Below are 15,964 nucleotides of genomic sequence, written 5' to 3' on the forward strand. Positions count from 1 at the left end.
AGCACTAAACATGCAAAGCGTGGGATTGAGAGCCACTCCTTTACTCACATGGTAATGCATGATGAGCAAAGTGGGTGTGATGTCTTGACCTTTTCTGCCCAGGACTGTACTGAACTTACAACATACTGATCCTAAGACATCAGGTTATAAATAGTAATGTGATATTAGCTAATACGTCAACATTAGCTCTGTGATAGTTGTGAATGTAAGCAAAAAATAATTTTATTGTAAAAAAAAAAAACCTACTAAGCTTTAGTGTTTGTAACATCAGGCACTTTATTAACTTACAAAAGTGAAGGAAAGGAATGTATAGTGCACACGTTATACAATACAAAACGACGGGCAATTTACATAGAAAACTGTTTACAAAACGAAAGACTAACTAAAATACTGATCATTCCACTCAGAAAACGGAAAAAAAAAATCCATACAAAAGTTTTTAACAACAATTCAGAAAATAGAGGTACATACTTCGTATTTACTACGTAGGAGTTCAAGCAGAAGAAAGGTGAGCTGAGACTAAACTTCCGCTGAACAGCTACAACAGAGGCCTCTCGGTTTGCATTGACAGTGTTTGCTTTCCTAGTTTTTCTTTATTTTGAGTTGGACTCAGTTGGACGGAGTGAAGTATTTACAGGTGTTTTAAGGCCTTTCGGGGGACGATGCTTTAAGTAACAGGATCGCTTCGTCTCATTTTGACATCATCTCTACAGCCGGGGGATCGTCGGTTCCGTTGACGTCGTAGTCGGTCGGGGGTCCGGTCACCAGCACCCGAATGCGCTCGGGGAAATCGTCCATTTTGGGGTACAGCAGGAAGTCGTAGATCAGCGCGGCGGCCACACCCCCACACATTGGACCCACCCAGTAGACCTGCGGGAGTAGGCTCAGGATTAGCGCTAAGCTAACAGCTAACACAGGGACTAGATTCCATGGATGAAGCCTAAATCGCACTGCCCAATAGCTTAGCCTCGTGTCATATATTAGCCCAGGCTCAGGTGCATAATTAGCCGAGCGCTGTGTTAAATGCTGACCGTTAAAATGTGAAGCAGAAAACAAATTTCAGTTTCCTCTATAAGGATGAAGTCTAGTCTTGGACTAAGTTGCCAAGCCCAACAGTGGCTCACCACTGAAGAGCCATTTTAAATACTATTTGCATAATAAGTTACGTGCTAACGGTTAACACAGTAAAATAAATATACTTAGTTATTTTAAACATCATCATTAGGAGTTTCCTCTATAAGGATGAAGTCTAGTCTTGGACTAAGTTGCAAAGCCCAAAGATTACTCACCACTGAAGAGCCATTTTAGCCGAGCCTTAATAATTAGCATAATCATTAAATCCTAATAGTTATCACAGTAAACAATACGTAAATATATTAAACCTAGTCTTGGACCAAACCACCATAAGCGGTGGTTATCCTTTATTCAGAGACCCTTTAAGTGCAAGCTTAAGCTTGATCTTGATCTGGGAACATTTCCTACGTTTTTCTTGCGTCACACTTCATTTGGACGGTCCCCTATAGATGCTCTGCAGACCCTTAGATAATTAACAAGTTTCTGGGGATGTTCAGTTGATTATCAACAACATTATGGTTAATGTTAGGATTAGGAGTAGATGTAGGTTTTACCTGGAGGTTAAGGTGAGTGCCAGGTTTATGTTTAGGTTTAGTTTTAATAAATTCTTTCACACTAAACTTGAAGTTCAGCTGCATTTAACGGACATTCAGTTGAATTTTACTTAAAAGCCAAGTGAGTTCACCTACAGTGGACCAACCAAGTAACACTTAACATCACAGTCAGTTGCATTTGATGACCGTTTAGCTGAATGTTACTTCAATCGATACTGAACATTTAAGAATCTACAGTGGACCATCTAAATGAAGTATCGCAATACCATTATTTTACATGCTAAAAATACAAAAGTAGTAGTAGATTTTATTTGGAATATTTATAAAAAGCTAAAAAAAAAACAATAAAAATACACTAAATAATATACTTTGCAGTTAATAATTATTTTTTTCAACCTTTTAATACATTTTACCCGAAATAATGCAACTACTAATTTAGCATATTTAAGTTTTACAGTAATATGTTCCACATGCTAACATGATAAACCTTTCTATATGAAAGTATCTTTAACACTGGCATATGTAAATGAGCATATGTAATGAGCTGTGATTGGCTGAGTCTCGTTTAGAAAGCAGTGTTGAAACACTCCTTATAATGCCAGCCTTGAGTGGGCGGAGCTAAACTGCTGTAGGCTGAATGGGTGGATGTATTTCGCTGTTGTTGGAACGACCTTGTATCTCCATTTTTGTCGTTTTTCAGTTTTTGCCATAATTTGAAAAGACCCGTACTCCTATACATTGTGTGTAAATTCCATGAGTAACGGACCAAAAGAAACGACCCAAAATGACTTGGAAAAACGTCGGGTTCCATTGACTTCCATTAGAAGTAAAGTAGGTTTTTTCTTTGTCCTGTAAAGTTACCATTCTGGAGATACGAGGTTTGGTTCCGACAGCAGCGATATGTAAATGTGTTGCTTTGTTGTGACATCACAAAAGTGGAAATAAGCTTAGGTTGGACTGATGAGCACATTGTAAAACCTTAGCCGTGTTTACACAGCTGTAAGATAAACTTTTAGGCTAGTAAAATGAGGAAAGCGCAGGTTTAAATGACACGGGCCCTTTAAAGAACCGGCAGTGTGAGTGACATTTGGCTCAGAAGAACAGCTCAAATTTTATCTTTGATTTATGGCCTGATTTGTTGAAACAATATACCTGTCATTGAATAACTTACTGTGGGCCTGTCATGAGGTCCTGAGTGGTTTATGATTAACATGACATTTCAAGAAGCGCTTCTTACCCAATGATTGGTGAAGTCGTTGAGGACCACAGCGGGCCCAAAGGACCGAGCGGGGTTAATCCCACATCCAGTGAAGCTGATCTGTTCAGAGAGAGGAAAGGAAAGCCATGATTGCAGAGTGATAACTGTTAAATGGGTGGTCTTATATTCCATATGTAAGGGGGCGGGGTATGAAAACAGGCTTCATTTACATGACTGCACACTTCATCGTATCAACCACGCTGTTATTTACATCAGAACAAGCTTAACGTTGACAGTAGCACTGCTTCTAGACGGCTGGTGGGGCTGGAAGGAGATTACTCACGGCTGTCAGATGCCCCAGACACACGGAGAGGCCAATGGCCAAGGGGACGGAGCCCATCACGTCCCGCCTTCTTTTATCTGTGGCTGCCAGGACACACAGGACGAGCTGGAAGGTGGCCAGAAGCTCCACGCCAATGCCCTGAGCAGGAGTGATGTTGTTGAGCTGAAAAGAAAGAAAGATTGAAAAAAAATGATGTTAAAAACAAAAAGTTTTAAAAGTTTTTTTCAAATTCACAATACATTTCCGCGCAAAAAGGGGAAAAAGGATTATTTTTAAATGCATTTTATGCTAAATTTTAAAATTTAATTGAATTATCTTTTTACATTTTTTCAGTAATGCATTCCACTTGCTAAAAAGGAAATTTTATAAAATTTAAAAACATTTTTTTAACTTTGCAGTGCATTTTACCTGCTACAAAAGGGGAAAAGTACATTTTTTATGCATTATTGCATAATAAATAAATATTACATGAAAAAAGTTATTCATTTAATAGTTCTCAAGATTTACATTTGTTCAATAATGCATTGCATCCACCTCTCAATATACTTTAAATGCTAAAAAATACAAAAGTACGCATTCTTAAAATTGATCTTATTTGCAGTGTTTTACATGCTAAAAAAATACAGCTAACATTATATTTGTTCAATCTTTTGATATAATATAGCTAATATTTCAGTGTGCTTACGTTTTACAACAATAAAACCTTCCACATGCTGACATGATACACTGCAGTTAATGATGTCATAAATGAAAAAACGCCACTTACTTACTTTTTTAATGCTTTTATGAGGAAACATATTGTGGCAGCCGCTTCATAACAGGCAACATGTATGCAACAGCGTAGACGGTAAACATTAAGTTGCATTTTTCATATATTACATTAGGCTGAAGGTAAAAGGTGAATGAAGGTGACCTTGATAGAGTTTGAGATTTAAAAGCATAACAGCAGGAATAAAAGTTCATTTGGCTGTTAAGCCTTGAATGTTGGTGTCAGTCATTGACAGAAAGGTGATTAGCCCGAGCGGGCGCCCCGTCCTGGCCTTAAAATAGCAGCGCCTGTAGCTTCACCTCCCAAACTGCCCTCAAACACAAAGATCATTGTCCTGGCGCGTCTGCCGACGGGCAGAAGGGCGGGGCCAGCGGCCCGTAATCAGTGAGGTAAGCAGTGCTTCTGAAGGAGGAAGATAAGTTTATCGCCCTGTTTTCAAGAGACACCCGTCCACTTCCCACACCGAGGCCTTCACCTCTCTCAGCTCCCCCCTGCAAAACACCGGGGCTCGGCCTGCAGATCGTCTGGATCAGCTTCTTCAGAGATGCTCTGCAGCTGAAGCTCTCCTGCCTGTGATTCGGTCTCGGTTCCCACTCACGCTGTGTGAGTATTTCACCATGAACAGGCCAATAATCTCATTATAGTAACGCGCAATGAAGTCGCCTTCAGAGATAAGAGCTTCTTTTACAGCGGTGACGCTACAGGGTGCATTTTGGGAGCTTTGAACGAGCATCGAGCTGATTTTATTTTGCTTACCGACTTCCCTAATGACAACTAGAGCCCCTCAGCAGGAAGCCTGCGGCCAGCAGACAAGATAACATCACCATCATCTGCGGCGAAAGCGCTCTGTTCACTCTGAGTTACATTGGTCAGGTTGACCTGGACACTTCGCCGGGTTCTCAGTCTGATCTGGTGCACTCGTCTGTCTTTCATCTGCTCTAAACGAACCTGACTCGACTCTCAATCGCTTCCTGAGATGAACAAAGTGAAGAACATAAAGCCGAGAATCTAATGGAGCTCTAACTGGAGAAGTTGTTGACCTCAGTATCAGACCAGCACCAAATATCACCGTAAAGCACCGAATCAAAGCGTTACACAGCAGCAGCAGCAGCATTGCAGAGCATCACGCAGTGGCCTGTCAAAGCTGTATATTAATAAATAATGCCCGTATGTCGAGGTGGACTAAGCTTGACCACTGGGGGCCAGTTTTTAGTGTTTTTGTCAGTATTGGTCGACTTTAGACACAACTTTTCCCACTACAGTTTGGGTCAGTTTTGCTTCAGCTTTGGTCAGTTGTAGTCTTGCTCAGCACTCTAGCTCAGTCTTCCTCTTCATCCTCAGTTTGGGCAGAATATGCTACAGTTTTGGCTTGTGTTGGGTCAGTTCTTGTCAGCTTTTGATCAGTTATATATCAGTTCTGGTCAATTTTTGCTCATTTTTCTGATTACTCACCGCGTTGAGCCCCAGCGCGGAGGTGTTTTCAGGCCTGACTCCATAGACGATGCCACTGGCCACAGCAGCGCCCAGCATTTGGGCCAGAATGTAGAATATACCCCTCAGGAGGCTTATCTGGCAGCTGACCAGCATGCCCAGGGTGACGGCAGGGTTCAGGTGGGCTCCACTGATGTGACCCAGAGTCTGAGCCAGCGTGGCGATGGCCAGGCCAAAGGTCAGGGCCACCTTCACCTCCTGGTCCGGTTTATCGTTGTTGGGGTTGCCGATGGCGGCGCCGATGCTGAGGAAGATGAAGAGGGTCATCCCTACCAGCTCGGCCAGGACAGCCCGCCAGAAGGCTTTACTCTTCAGCTCCTTCATGGCCATGAGGTCGAGAGTGTGTAGTGATGGTGGTGGAGGTGGGTGTGCAGATACTGTCCCTCTGCCAAAAAGCCTGCATTTATAGGAGCAGTCCAGATAATGAAGGAGGAGGGGCTTCACTGAGAGAGAGCAAGAGAGAGAGGGAGAGAGGGAGAGGGAGAGAGAGAGAGAGAGAGGGAGGGAGGGAGAGGGAGTGAGGGAGGGAGAAAGGGAGGGAGGGAGGGAGGGAAGGGCAGAGTGAGCATCGGTGTGAAATCTTGGAGGCCTTTGTTTTTGTGTCCACAGTTTCCCACTCACTCTCAGCTTCACCCCTCATCTCTCACCAGTGCTCTCTTCTTTAAATGTTGTGCTTTTACTGAAGTGACTGACCAATCTGGACTATTTCACTGACATCCAGAGTTCATACAGACTTTATTTAGATCTTTAAAAGCCTTAGAAACTCACCTTATGGCTTTTGGTCACTTTACAGGAGAAGGAAAATACAGACTCTACTTTTAATGTAAGTCAATGGAACCAGAGTTTATTCCAAGTCATTTCGGGCCGTTTATTTTGATCCGTTTATCCTGAAATTTACATACAACATAAAGATCAAAAGGTATTTTCACATTACACCAAAAACTAAAAAACAGCAAAAATGAAGATAAAAGATTTTTGATGATTTTCTGAATCAAACCCATTCAGTGGTGTTGAGGTCTGGACTCTGGGGTGGTCAGTCCATCGTCCAGCTTCTTTGTTTGATGTGTCCGTCTCCTTTTCTCAGTGAGGTTCTTCTTGATCAGCTACACGTCCTTTCAGACTCACAGCGCTGAGTGGTCTTCTCACAGTGGAAGGATGGACAGAAACACCTGTGGATGTTTTCAGATCTGAAGCAGCTTGATCTTCTCCTCTCTCTCAGAGATGAAAGCTTTCAGTGCTGTTTATCTGATGGGGGCAGTTTTGGGGTCGACCAGCTCTTCCAGGTGATTGTTAGGAGCCACATTTTCTCCGGAGCTTTGAATCAGTCTTTAAACATCTCATTCACTTCTTTTCACTTTCACCTTAATTATGCAAGTAGATGGTCTTATATCTCCTCTGAAATACCTCCTGAAAATGGGTGTTAATGGTCGTTTGGAGTGGAAATGAACGAAATGAAAGGTGGTCTCTGACATTTGCACAGTTCTGTAGGTCTTCAGGGTTAGTCTGGAGGAACATCAGTCCGATTCTCAGTCTGAGAACATGAGCACAGGCAAAATTCACCTGTGCATTTGTAGTGAAACTCCACATACACACTAGTGAGCACACACACACACTAGGGGGCAGTGAGCACACTTGCCCGGAGCGGTGGGCATCCCAATCCGCAGCGCCCGGGGAGCAGTTGGGGGTTAGGTGTCTTGCTCAAGGACACCTCAGTCATGTGCTGTCGGCTCTGGGGATCGAACCAACGACCTTCCAGTCACAGGGCCCATAATAATAATAATAATAATAATAATAATAATAATACATTCTATATGCCACTAAAACATGCTACTGGAAATGATTGAACAGTATTGATCATAGATAGTATTGAATAGTCATAGATATAGATTGAATAGTATTGATCATACACAACGTGCAGTGTAGCACAGCGCTGTGGTGACTGCATGGATTCCTGCAGTGTTGCTGCAGCTCTGCGGTGACAAAGTGCTCACACCTCGTGTGCACGTTCATCTACAGCAGCGCAGCAGTGACTCATTCCGAGCTCAGGCGCAGGGAGTCGTTACGCCTTCAGTTCAGTGTGAATAACAGCAGAGCTGCCCGTCAACCTCACTGACCTCGCCGTGACACTGTATTTAGGGCGTGTTGGAGAAACTCTTCCAGAGGACCTGATGATGTTGAACGTTTACCAAAAACACTGAATAATCAAAGTGACTCAGCAGAGCTCATTTACTCGCACTCTCTCTTTCTCTGTTCTCTTTCCTTCTCTTTCACTCCCCCTTCTCTCTCTCTCTCTCTCTCTCTCTCTCTCTCTCTCTCTCTCTCATCAGCATGGCTAATTAATTTAGATTCTGAATCAGTCTCCTTTCCTTCCCGGACAGTGATAGTGGACAGTGTAGGACTTTCATTTTACGGTGTTTGAGTCTGGCCTTGAATCCACTTCAAGGTCCATCAGAGACTCGTTCCAGTTCTTGGTGAAGAACAAGTCACGGGAAACAGCGATGTACTCGAATGCTCTTTTACTGAGCACAGCAGCAGGGGAGGACCACCGCTCGGCGCTGCTGAAAGACCCGAGATAGCAGGCAGGTCGCCTCTAACCACACAGCGCTGCCTGACGGTACACGCAGTAGACCTTGCACTGAGCGCCACACGGCACAGGAACACCTGTACACATCTGTAAACCAACAGCAGGAGGTCATTTACAGGTTTTAGTTTCTCCTATGGGGAGTGCTGCGCACTCATGAGGCCCTGCGCACTCTTCATCCTAGCTCCTCCTAGCTACTCCTCTTAGCTCCATTTGGCCCCTAATAGCCCCGCCTCCCTCTTCTTAGCTCCTAATAGCTCCGCCTCCCTCTTCTTAGCCCCTAATAGCTCCGACTCCCTCTTCTTAGCCCCTAATAGCTCAGCCTCCCTCTTCTTAGCTCCTAATAGCCCCGCCTCCCTCTTCTTAGCTCCTAATAGCTTCGCCTCCCTCTTCTTAGCTCCTAATAGCCCCGCCTCCCTCTTCTTAGCTCCTAATAGCCCCGCCTCCCTCTTCTTAGCTTCTAATAGCCCCGCCTCCCTCTTATTAGCTCCTAATAGCCCCGCCTCCCTCTTATTAGCTCCTAATAGCTTCGCCTCCCTCTTCTGAGCTCCTGATAGCTACTTTTCCTCACTCCTAGCACCTCCACTTAGCCCTTAATAACTCATCCCTCTTCTTAGCTCCTAATAGCTCAGCATGGCACTACATTGGTGTCAGAAGTGGGATCTTGCTGGAAGAGACTGAGTGGGAGATCAAGATATTCAATGGTGGACAGCAAAGAAGAATAAGAAAGGCCAGCAAAAGAGAAGCCTACAGAAGAGAAGCTGAAGGAAGAAACAGTGCAGCGAGACTTGTTAGCAGAGACAGCAAAAGAGAAGCCAGCGAAAGTGAAAGTTAAGCTGTCTGGCACAGCAGAACCAGCATGTATTCAACTCCCATGGTGCACCAGGGAAGGAGCCTGGGAGCTGTACTCAGTTCATGTGCAGATAGTTGCCCAACACTGTGACTGGATGGTGGTGGACACCGTGATTCAGATGTGCTTGTCCCTGGAGGGAAAAGCCTTCTAAGTACTCACCTTGGACCTTGGTGACCATAGCTCTCCATTTGTGGTTTCCACTGAAGCCAAAATGGCAGAGCATATCTTCAATTATGGGGCTTTGAAGTGAGTAACACAGTACCACGCAAAAAAGTCTGGGGGGTGGGGTAGGAAATGGCCCCTGGTGAGCGACAGCAACATAGAAAGTGTGTTGGCTTTGTGGAAATGTGGGACATCACACTCACCAATGCCACAAGCCTGATCAGGGAACAAATGAACATGGGCAGCCCCCTGAGGCAGAAGCCTTCAGCATCATGGTAATAGCAACCATTGTCATTGGCTTAGAGTGCAGCATTTGCTCAATTTCACAGGCTTGGCAATCTCCCTTGTGCTCCCTTGTGACCAGCAGCCAATTCTACATGAGGTCTCAGCCCAGTGTATGAATTCTGGCTTGCACCCATACAGGAAGCATGTACGCTTGGTTCAGACTTCTCGGTGGCGACTGGAGCCGTGCTCAACCTCTCAAAGGTTAGGCAAAGTCTGGAGAGGAAGCAGGGAGTGGCAGAGTCAAGGTGGGGCATTGAGACTCCCTGGCAACGAGGCTTGCGTCTACTGTAAGGGAAACCACTGGCACAGGAGGAGCTGACCATGCAGGGCTAGAGCCTTTGGACAGAACTCCGGGGACAGCTGGGTGGATTCTCGAAGGGCCGTGGGCGATGCACACTAGTAGCACCTCCACTGGTGTCAATGGTGCAATGGACAACAGAGGCATTGGATGGTGTGGAGTAGAGGTCTACACCATGCGGGTTCACCTGCGGGTCTTCTGTGATCTGGGAAATGATGCTTGGGCGGGATTCATTTGAGACATCATGGCAATTGCCTGTTTATCTGTTGACAGTGACGTCACTTGACGTGACGCTCATTGCTTGGTGCCCTGCGGAAGTTCACATGGCTTTGATTGGCCTAAAATAAAACATGTACCTGTAGTTTGTGACATTAAGGCATTTATCTGTGCGGCCGGCTGTGTGGAGGTGCGATGGATCTGGAGGCTGTTCCGCACATGTGGGAGTTGACAAGGACAACCTGCACAGCCCAAAGTAGGTGGGTGCGAGTTGGCAAGGTGTGTGGGTGAAGTGGGTGGGTGTGGGCAACAAAGACGATCTGTTTTCAGTGTAAATCATTCATACAGATTCAGATAAAAGTCTTTCCGTCTCTTTTAATTGATTTGAATTATTATAAGAGTCTGCGTGATGTGGAGGCATTTGAGGTGATATGGTGCTGTGGTGAGGCCGTGTGCTTGGTGTATGAGGGTGAGCTCTGCTTCGTTCCTGAGCTCAGATGAGATGAACAGCGTGTTATAAAGTCTTATAAAGTCTTATAAAGTGTTATAAAGTAATTTTAATTGAATCATTTAATTTATTTTAGTATAACTTAAGATGACACAATGTGACAGACGACTGTTTTAAAGACTGGTTAAATAAACAACCATCAAAAGTTATAGTCTCTCTCTCTCTCTCTCTCTCTCTCTCTCTTTCTTTCTTTCTTTCTTTCTTTCTTTCTTTCTTTCTCTCTCTCTCTCTCTAGCCCCCTTTCTCGCTCTCTTTCTCTCTCTCTTTCTCTGTCTATCTTTCTTTCTGACTCTTTTTTCTCCCTTTCTCTGTCTCTCTAGCCCCTCTTCTCTCTCTCTCTCGCTCTCTTTCTGTGTCTCTTTCTCTCTCTCTCTCTCTTTCTCTGTCTCTCTGACCCCTCTTCTTTTTCTCTCACTCTCTTTCTGTGTCTCTTTCTCTCTTTCTTTAGCCCCCTTTCTCTCTCTCTTTCTCTATCTTTCTTTCTGACTCTTTTTTCTCCCTTTCTCTGTCTCTCTGTCTCTCTTTCTCTCTCTCTCTCTCTCTCTTTAGCCCCCCTTCTCTCTCTTTCTCTCTCTCTTTCTCTATCTTTCTTTCTGACTATTTTCTCCCTTTCTCTGTCTCTCTCTTTCTCTGTCTCTCTCTCTCTCTCTTTCTCTGTCTCTCTCTTTCTCTGTCTCTCTCTCTCTCTCTCTCTAGCCCCTCTTCTCTCTCTCTCGCTCTCTTTCGGTGTCTCTTTACCTCTTTCTCTGTCTCTCTAGCCCCTCTTCTCTTTCTCTCTCTCTCTCTCTCTCTCTCTCTCTCTGGTGACCAGTCCTATGGAGCATGACCCATTCCCTGACATCATTATCAGGCCAGACTTACAGGACTGTGAAGGCCCCCTTCTGGAGTGTGAGGGGTCTGGAGTGAACTTGGGGACAGTGTCTGGTCAGCTGCTGTACAGAGCCTGTGTGAAGGTACTGAATAACAAAAGACTGCAGAGCAGAACCGAAACACCATGACGCGATGTTTTTAACCTGAGTGATGATGTGAAGCCAGAGTGGAGAGCACTGTATAAACCACCACTGACTGAAGAAGTGGCTGACCTGCGGTGGAGGATTTGACCACAGTGCCCGTTTTGTCCTCAGAGAGACTGTGTTTCATGCCTTCATGCACTGCTTTAGGCTTTGCTCTTTGAAGTTTTAAAGCAGGTTTTTATGCCTCTTTATGTGACTTTTACACTGCAGACGGTTTTAAGTACGTCAAGAGAGAGAAATCCAAATGGCAACTGATCAACTTCATCCTTGGGCAGGCCAAAATGGTCATATACGTCAGTCGTAAGAACAAGACAAGGAGGCCACCAGGATTCTCTCTAGGCTGGTCAGATCCAGGATTTTAACTGATTTGAATTATTATAAGAGCCTGCGTGATGTGGAGGCATTTGAGGTGATATGGTGCTGTGGTGAGGCCGTGTGCTTGGTGTATGAGGGTGAGCTCTGCTTCGTTCCTGAGCTCAGATGAGATGAACAGCGTGTTATAAAGTCTTATAAAGTCTTATAAAGTGTTATAAAGTAATTTTAATTGAATAATTTAATTTATTTTAGTATAACTTAAGATGACACAATGTGACAGACGACTGTTTTAAAGACTGGTTAAATAAACAACCATCAAAAGTTATAGTCTCTCTCTCTCTCTCTCTCTCTCTCTTGCTGTCTTTCTTTCTTTCTTTCTTTCTTTCTTTCTTTCTCTCTCTCTCTCTCTCTTTCTTTCTTTCTTTCTTTCTTTCTTTCTTTCTCTCTCTCTCTCTCTCTCTCTCTCTCTCTTTCTTTCTTTCTTTCTTTCTCTCTCTCTCTCTCTCTCTCTCTCTCTCTCTAGCCCCCTTTCTCGCTCTCTTTCTCTCTCTCTTTCTCTGTCTATCTTTCTTTCTGACACTTTTTTCTCCCTTTCTCTCTCTCTCTCTTTCTCTGTCTCTCTAGCCCCTCTTCTCTCTCTCTCTCTCTCTCTCTCTCTCACTCTCTGTCTCTCTCTTTCTCTGTCTCTCTGACCCCTCTACTTTTTCTCTCACTCTCTTTCTGTGTCTCTTTCTGTGTCTCTTTCTCTCTCTTTCTCTATCTTTCTTTCTGACTCTTTTTTCTCCCTTTCTCTGTCTCTCTCTCTCTTTCTCTGTCTCTCTAGCCCCTCTTCTCTTTCTCTCTCTCTCTCTCTCTCTCTAGCCCCCCTTCTCTCTCTCTTTCTCTGTCTATTTTTCTTTCTGACTCTTTTTTCTCCCTTTCTCTGTCTCTCTCATTCTCTTTCTCTGCCTCTCTCTCTCTCTAGCCCCTCTTCTCTCTCTCTCTCGCTCTTTCTGTGTCTCTCCCTCTCTCTCTTTCTCTGTCTCTCTAGCCCCTCTTCTCTTTCTCTCGCTCTCTTTCTGTGTCTCTTTCTCTCTCTCTCTCTCTCTCTCTCTCTCTCTCTCTCTCTCTCTTTCTCTGTCTCCCTAGCCCCTCTTCTCTTTCTCTCGCTCTCTTTCTGTGTCTCTTTCTCTCTCTCTCTCTCTCTCTCTCTCTCTTTCTCTGTCTCCCTAGCCCCTCTTCTCTTTCTCTCGCTCTCTTTCTGTGTCTCTTTCTCTCTCTCTCTCTCTCTCTCTCTCTCTTTCTCTGTCTCCCTAGCCTCTCTTCTCTTTCTCTCGCTCTCTTTCTGTGTCTCTTTCTCTCTCTCTCTCTCTCTCTCTCTCTCTTTCTCTCTCTCTGTCACTCCTTTATCACTGTTATTGATTACTGCATCATTAATAAATTCATCAATGATTTGTACTTTAGTCAAATGTAACCACAGTTGGTGTGGGAATCTTCTGAGCCTCGGACTCCTGAGGAAGATGATGCACTGACTGTGTTGGACGTGTTTATGAAGCTTTTCTATTCTCATCTCAACCCGATTACACAATACAAGAACTCTCTCAGCACTACAGGCTGGACGAACACGGACTCAGAACAACACTGTAAATGATTTAATCCACAAAACAAAGGACGAGTGCGTCATCTATTAACCTTCATTGATTCATTTAAACAAAGATGTTCTCCAGATGGACCTCTGGGAGCGGCTGCGTACTGACATCTGATATATGGCCATCGATGGGTGAAGCGTGTATTTTGTAATAAAGACACATCCACTGGTCAGGCGAAACATTCTGACCGCCTCCTCGTTTCTACGCTCACTGTCCACATTATCAGCTCCACTTACTGTATAGCTGCACTCTGTAGTTCTACAGTTACAGACTGTAGTCCATCTGTTTCTCTGATACTCTGTTACCCTGTTCTTCAGTGGTCAGGACCCCCATGGACCCTCACAGAGCAGGTACTGTTTGAGTGGTGGATCATTCTCAGCACTGCAGTAACACTGATGTGGTGGTGGTGTGTTAGTGTGTGTTGCGCTGGTGTGAGTGGATCAGACACAGCAGCGCTGCTGGAGGTTTTAAACGCCTCAGTGTCGCTGCTGGACTGAGAACAGTCCACCAACCAAAAATATCCAGACAACAGCGTCCTGTGACACTGATGAAGGACTAGAGGATGACCAACACAAACTGTGCAGCAGCAGATGAGCTGTCGTCTCTGACTTTACATCTACAAGGTGAACCGACAAGGTAGGAGTGTCTAATAGAGTGGACAGTGAGTGGACAGTGTTTAAAAACTACAGCAGCACTGCTGTGTCTGATCCACTCAGACCAGCGCAACACACACTAACATACCACCACCACGTCAGTGTTACTGCAGTAACACTAGTAACACTAGTTTGAATCACACATCTTTGAAGCCAGATTACAGAGCATATGACTGGAAACTTGCACTGATATTTAGCTTGACTTTTCTGATTTTACATTGCTAATGTAAGCTAATAGTTGGTAAGACAACCAACGTTGTGAGACCACATTCTACACTGGGACAAGATGAAGCTACACTTGTTTAAAAAATTTAATTACCCCCCCCCCCCCCCCCCCCCCCCGCCCCCAGTTTTCTCCCCAATTTACTTGCATCCGATTCCACTCACTAGTTACGACTCCCTCAATCACAAAATATCCCCAATGCAAGGTCACTGGACAGCTGAACACGATCAGAGGAAAGCGCCAACTGCCAGTTCTGTTAGGTCAGCTAACTTATTTAATTAGAATTCAGTAAAGTCCAGTTAGAGAAGATTTCCTCAAGTGAAGGTCCAGAACATCATAACATCTAACTTATATCATGACTCAGTGCCGTATACTGTTTACTGAAGTAGCCGAGTAGGAATATCAACATCTTATGCAGGCGACAGCTGAATATCAGATCAAATAAAGTCCAGTTCAGTCAGATTTCAACAACATTTACTGAACATCAGATCAAATAAAGTCCAGTTCGGTCAGATTTCAACAACATTTACTGAACATCAGATCAAATAAAGTCCAGTTCGGTCAGATTTCAACAACATTTACTGAACATCAGATCAAATAAAGTCCAGTTCAGTCAGATTTCAACAACATTTACTGAACATCAGATCAAATAAAGTCCAGTTCGGTCAGATTTCAACAACATTTACTGTCAGTTTCCTCTTTTTAGATCACGTCATGTGGAATAACTTCCCTCTGACTCACTTTCCTCTCTGACTGCTGTTTCTCGCCTCGTCCCTCCCCTGTGTGGCGTCACTCACTTGAGTCTCAGTGCTCATCGTAATGCAGTAATCTGACCTCTGCCTACTCCACTTCGGATTGGGGTTCAATCCCCTGCCTGAGTGAGCACCCTACACTATCTAATACGAGTCCTTGGGCAAGACTCCCAACATTACATTTGCTTACCTGTGTAAAAAGGATCAAATTGTAAGTTGCCCAGGTTAAGTGCGTCTGCTGTAAATGCACTGAGGAATGGGGGGGGGGGTTGGGTTGGGTTGGGTTAAGGTTAGGGTTAGGGTTAGGATTAGGGCCAGGGTGAGGGTCTTAGGTTTTGGGTTGAGGTTAAGATTAGTGTTAGGGTTAGGTCTTGGTAAGATTGGGTAAGGTTAGGTTTTGCGTAATAGAAAGAACTTATTAAGCCAACTTAATAGAACAAAATATTAATTTTAATCAGGAGCTGTGAAACTAAAGCTGACTTTAATACATATTTTGAAGTTGGTGCTGCAGCACGACACAAACTGAAGGCATCAGGCCTCCATGGATAGTTATAAGGTTTACAGTGGCTCGGACAAAAGAGGTAGGGGATTGAACCTCTTGTGTATGCCAGTGTCCTCCCAGCCACCCCCTGCCCCAATTCCAGCCCCGGATGGAGCACAGCAGGCAGTGTTCAGGACATCCAGAACCTACAGTTGGACTTGTTTTTCCAATGACTGTCTGCAGGTCGACTCTGTCTGAGTAAACGTGATGATTGAGGTCTAGAATGAAAGCTCAGGACTTTCCCATGAGATCCCATGAGATAGATCTCATGAGATACGTCAGGGTAAATGACCAATTTTTGCACATCATGGTCAAGTGTGGGCATTCGGAACACTTTGTTCCTGCAGTCCAGTTTCTCTGTAGTTTCCAAAGCCCTGCCTGGTGCTATACTTCAGGGTAAACATGGATCAAGGGGCTGCGATGGTGCGGTGGTGCTGTGTAAACTGGAGCTGATGGTGGAATCTGTGGAATGCAGTGTAAGGCAGATGTATATTATCCATAGAGTGC

General features: G+C 44.5%; 1 protein-coding gene across 1 annotated transcript; it reads right to left on the minus strand.

Annotated features, from left to right (window-relative positions):
• Positions 1 to 251: 251 nt before the first annotated feature.
• On the minus strand, positions 252 to 5,816 carry LOC108439989 (aquaporin FA-CHIP-like). The gene is made up of 4 exons (XM_017718672.2): positions 5,391 to 5,816; positions 3,170 to 3,331; positions 2,866 to 2,946; positions 252 to 870 (listed from the first exon to the last, which is right to left on the minus strand). The coding sequence occupies exons 1-4, from the start codon at positions 5,757 to 5,759 to the stop codon at positions 691 to 693; spliced, it is 792 nt and encodes a 263-aa protein (XP_017574161.1). The 5' UTR covers positions 5,760 to 5,816; the 3' UTR covers positions 252 to 690.
• Positions 5,817 to 15,964: the final 10,148 nt, after the last annotated feature.

Source organism: Pygocentrus nattereri, chromosome 2 (assembly GCF_015220715.1).
Source record: "Pygocentrus nattereri isolate fPygNat1 chromosome 2, fPygNat1.pri, whole genome shotgun sequence".
Lineage (NCBI taxonomy): Eukaryota > Metazoa > Chordata > Actinopteri > Characiformes > Serrasalmidae > Pygocentrus > Pygocentrus nattereri.

Excerpts from the sequence above, each read along its gene's own strand:
- LOC108439989 (XM_017718672.2), bottom strand. The coding sequence starts at position 5,759 with ATGGCCATGAAGGAGCTGAAGAGTAAAGCCTTCTGGCGGGCTGTCCTG. Across the intron at positions 3,332-5,390 it reads CCGCGCTGGGGCTCAACGCG|CTCAACAACATCACTCCTGC; the intron begins GTGAGTAATCAG and ends CTTTCTTTTCAG. Across the intron at positions 2,947-3,169 it reads GTCTGGGGCATCTGACAGCC|ATCAGCTTCACTGGATGTGG; the intron begins GTGAGTAATCTC and ends CTCTCTGAACAG.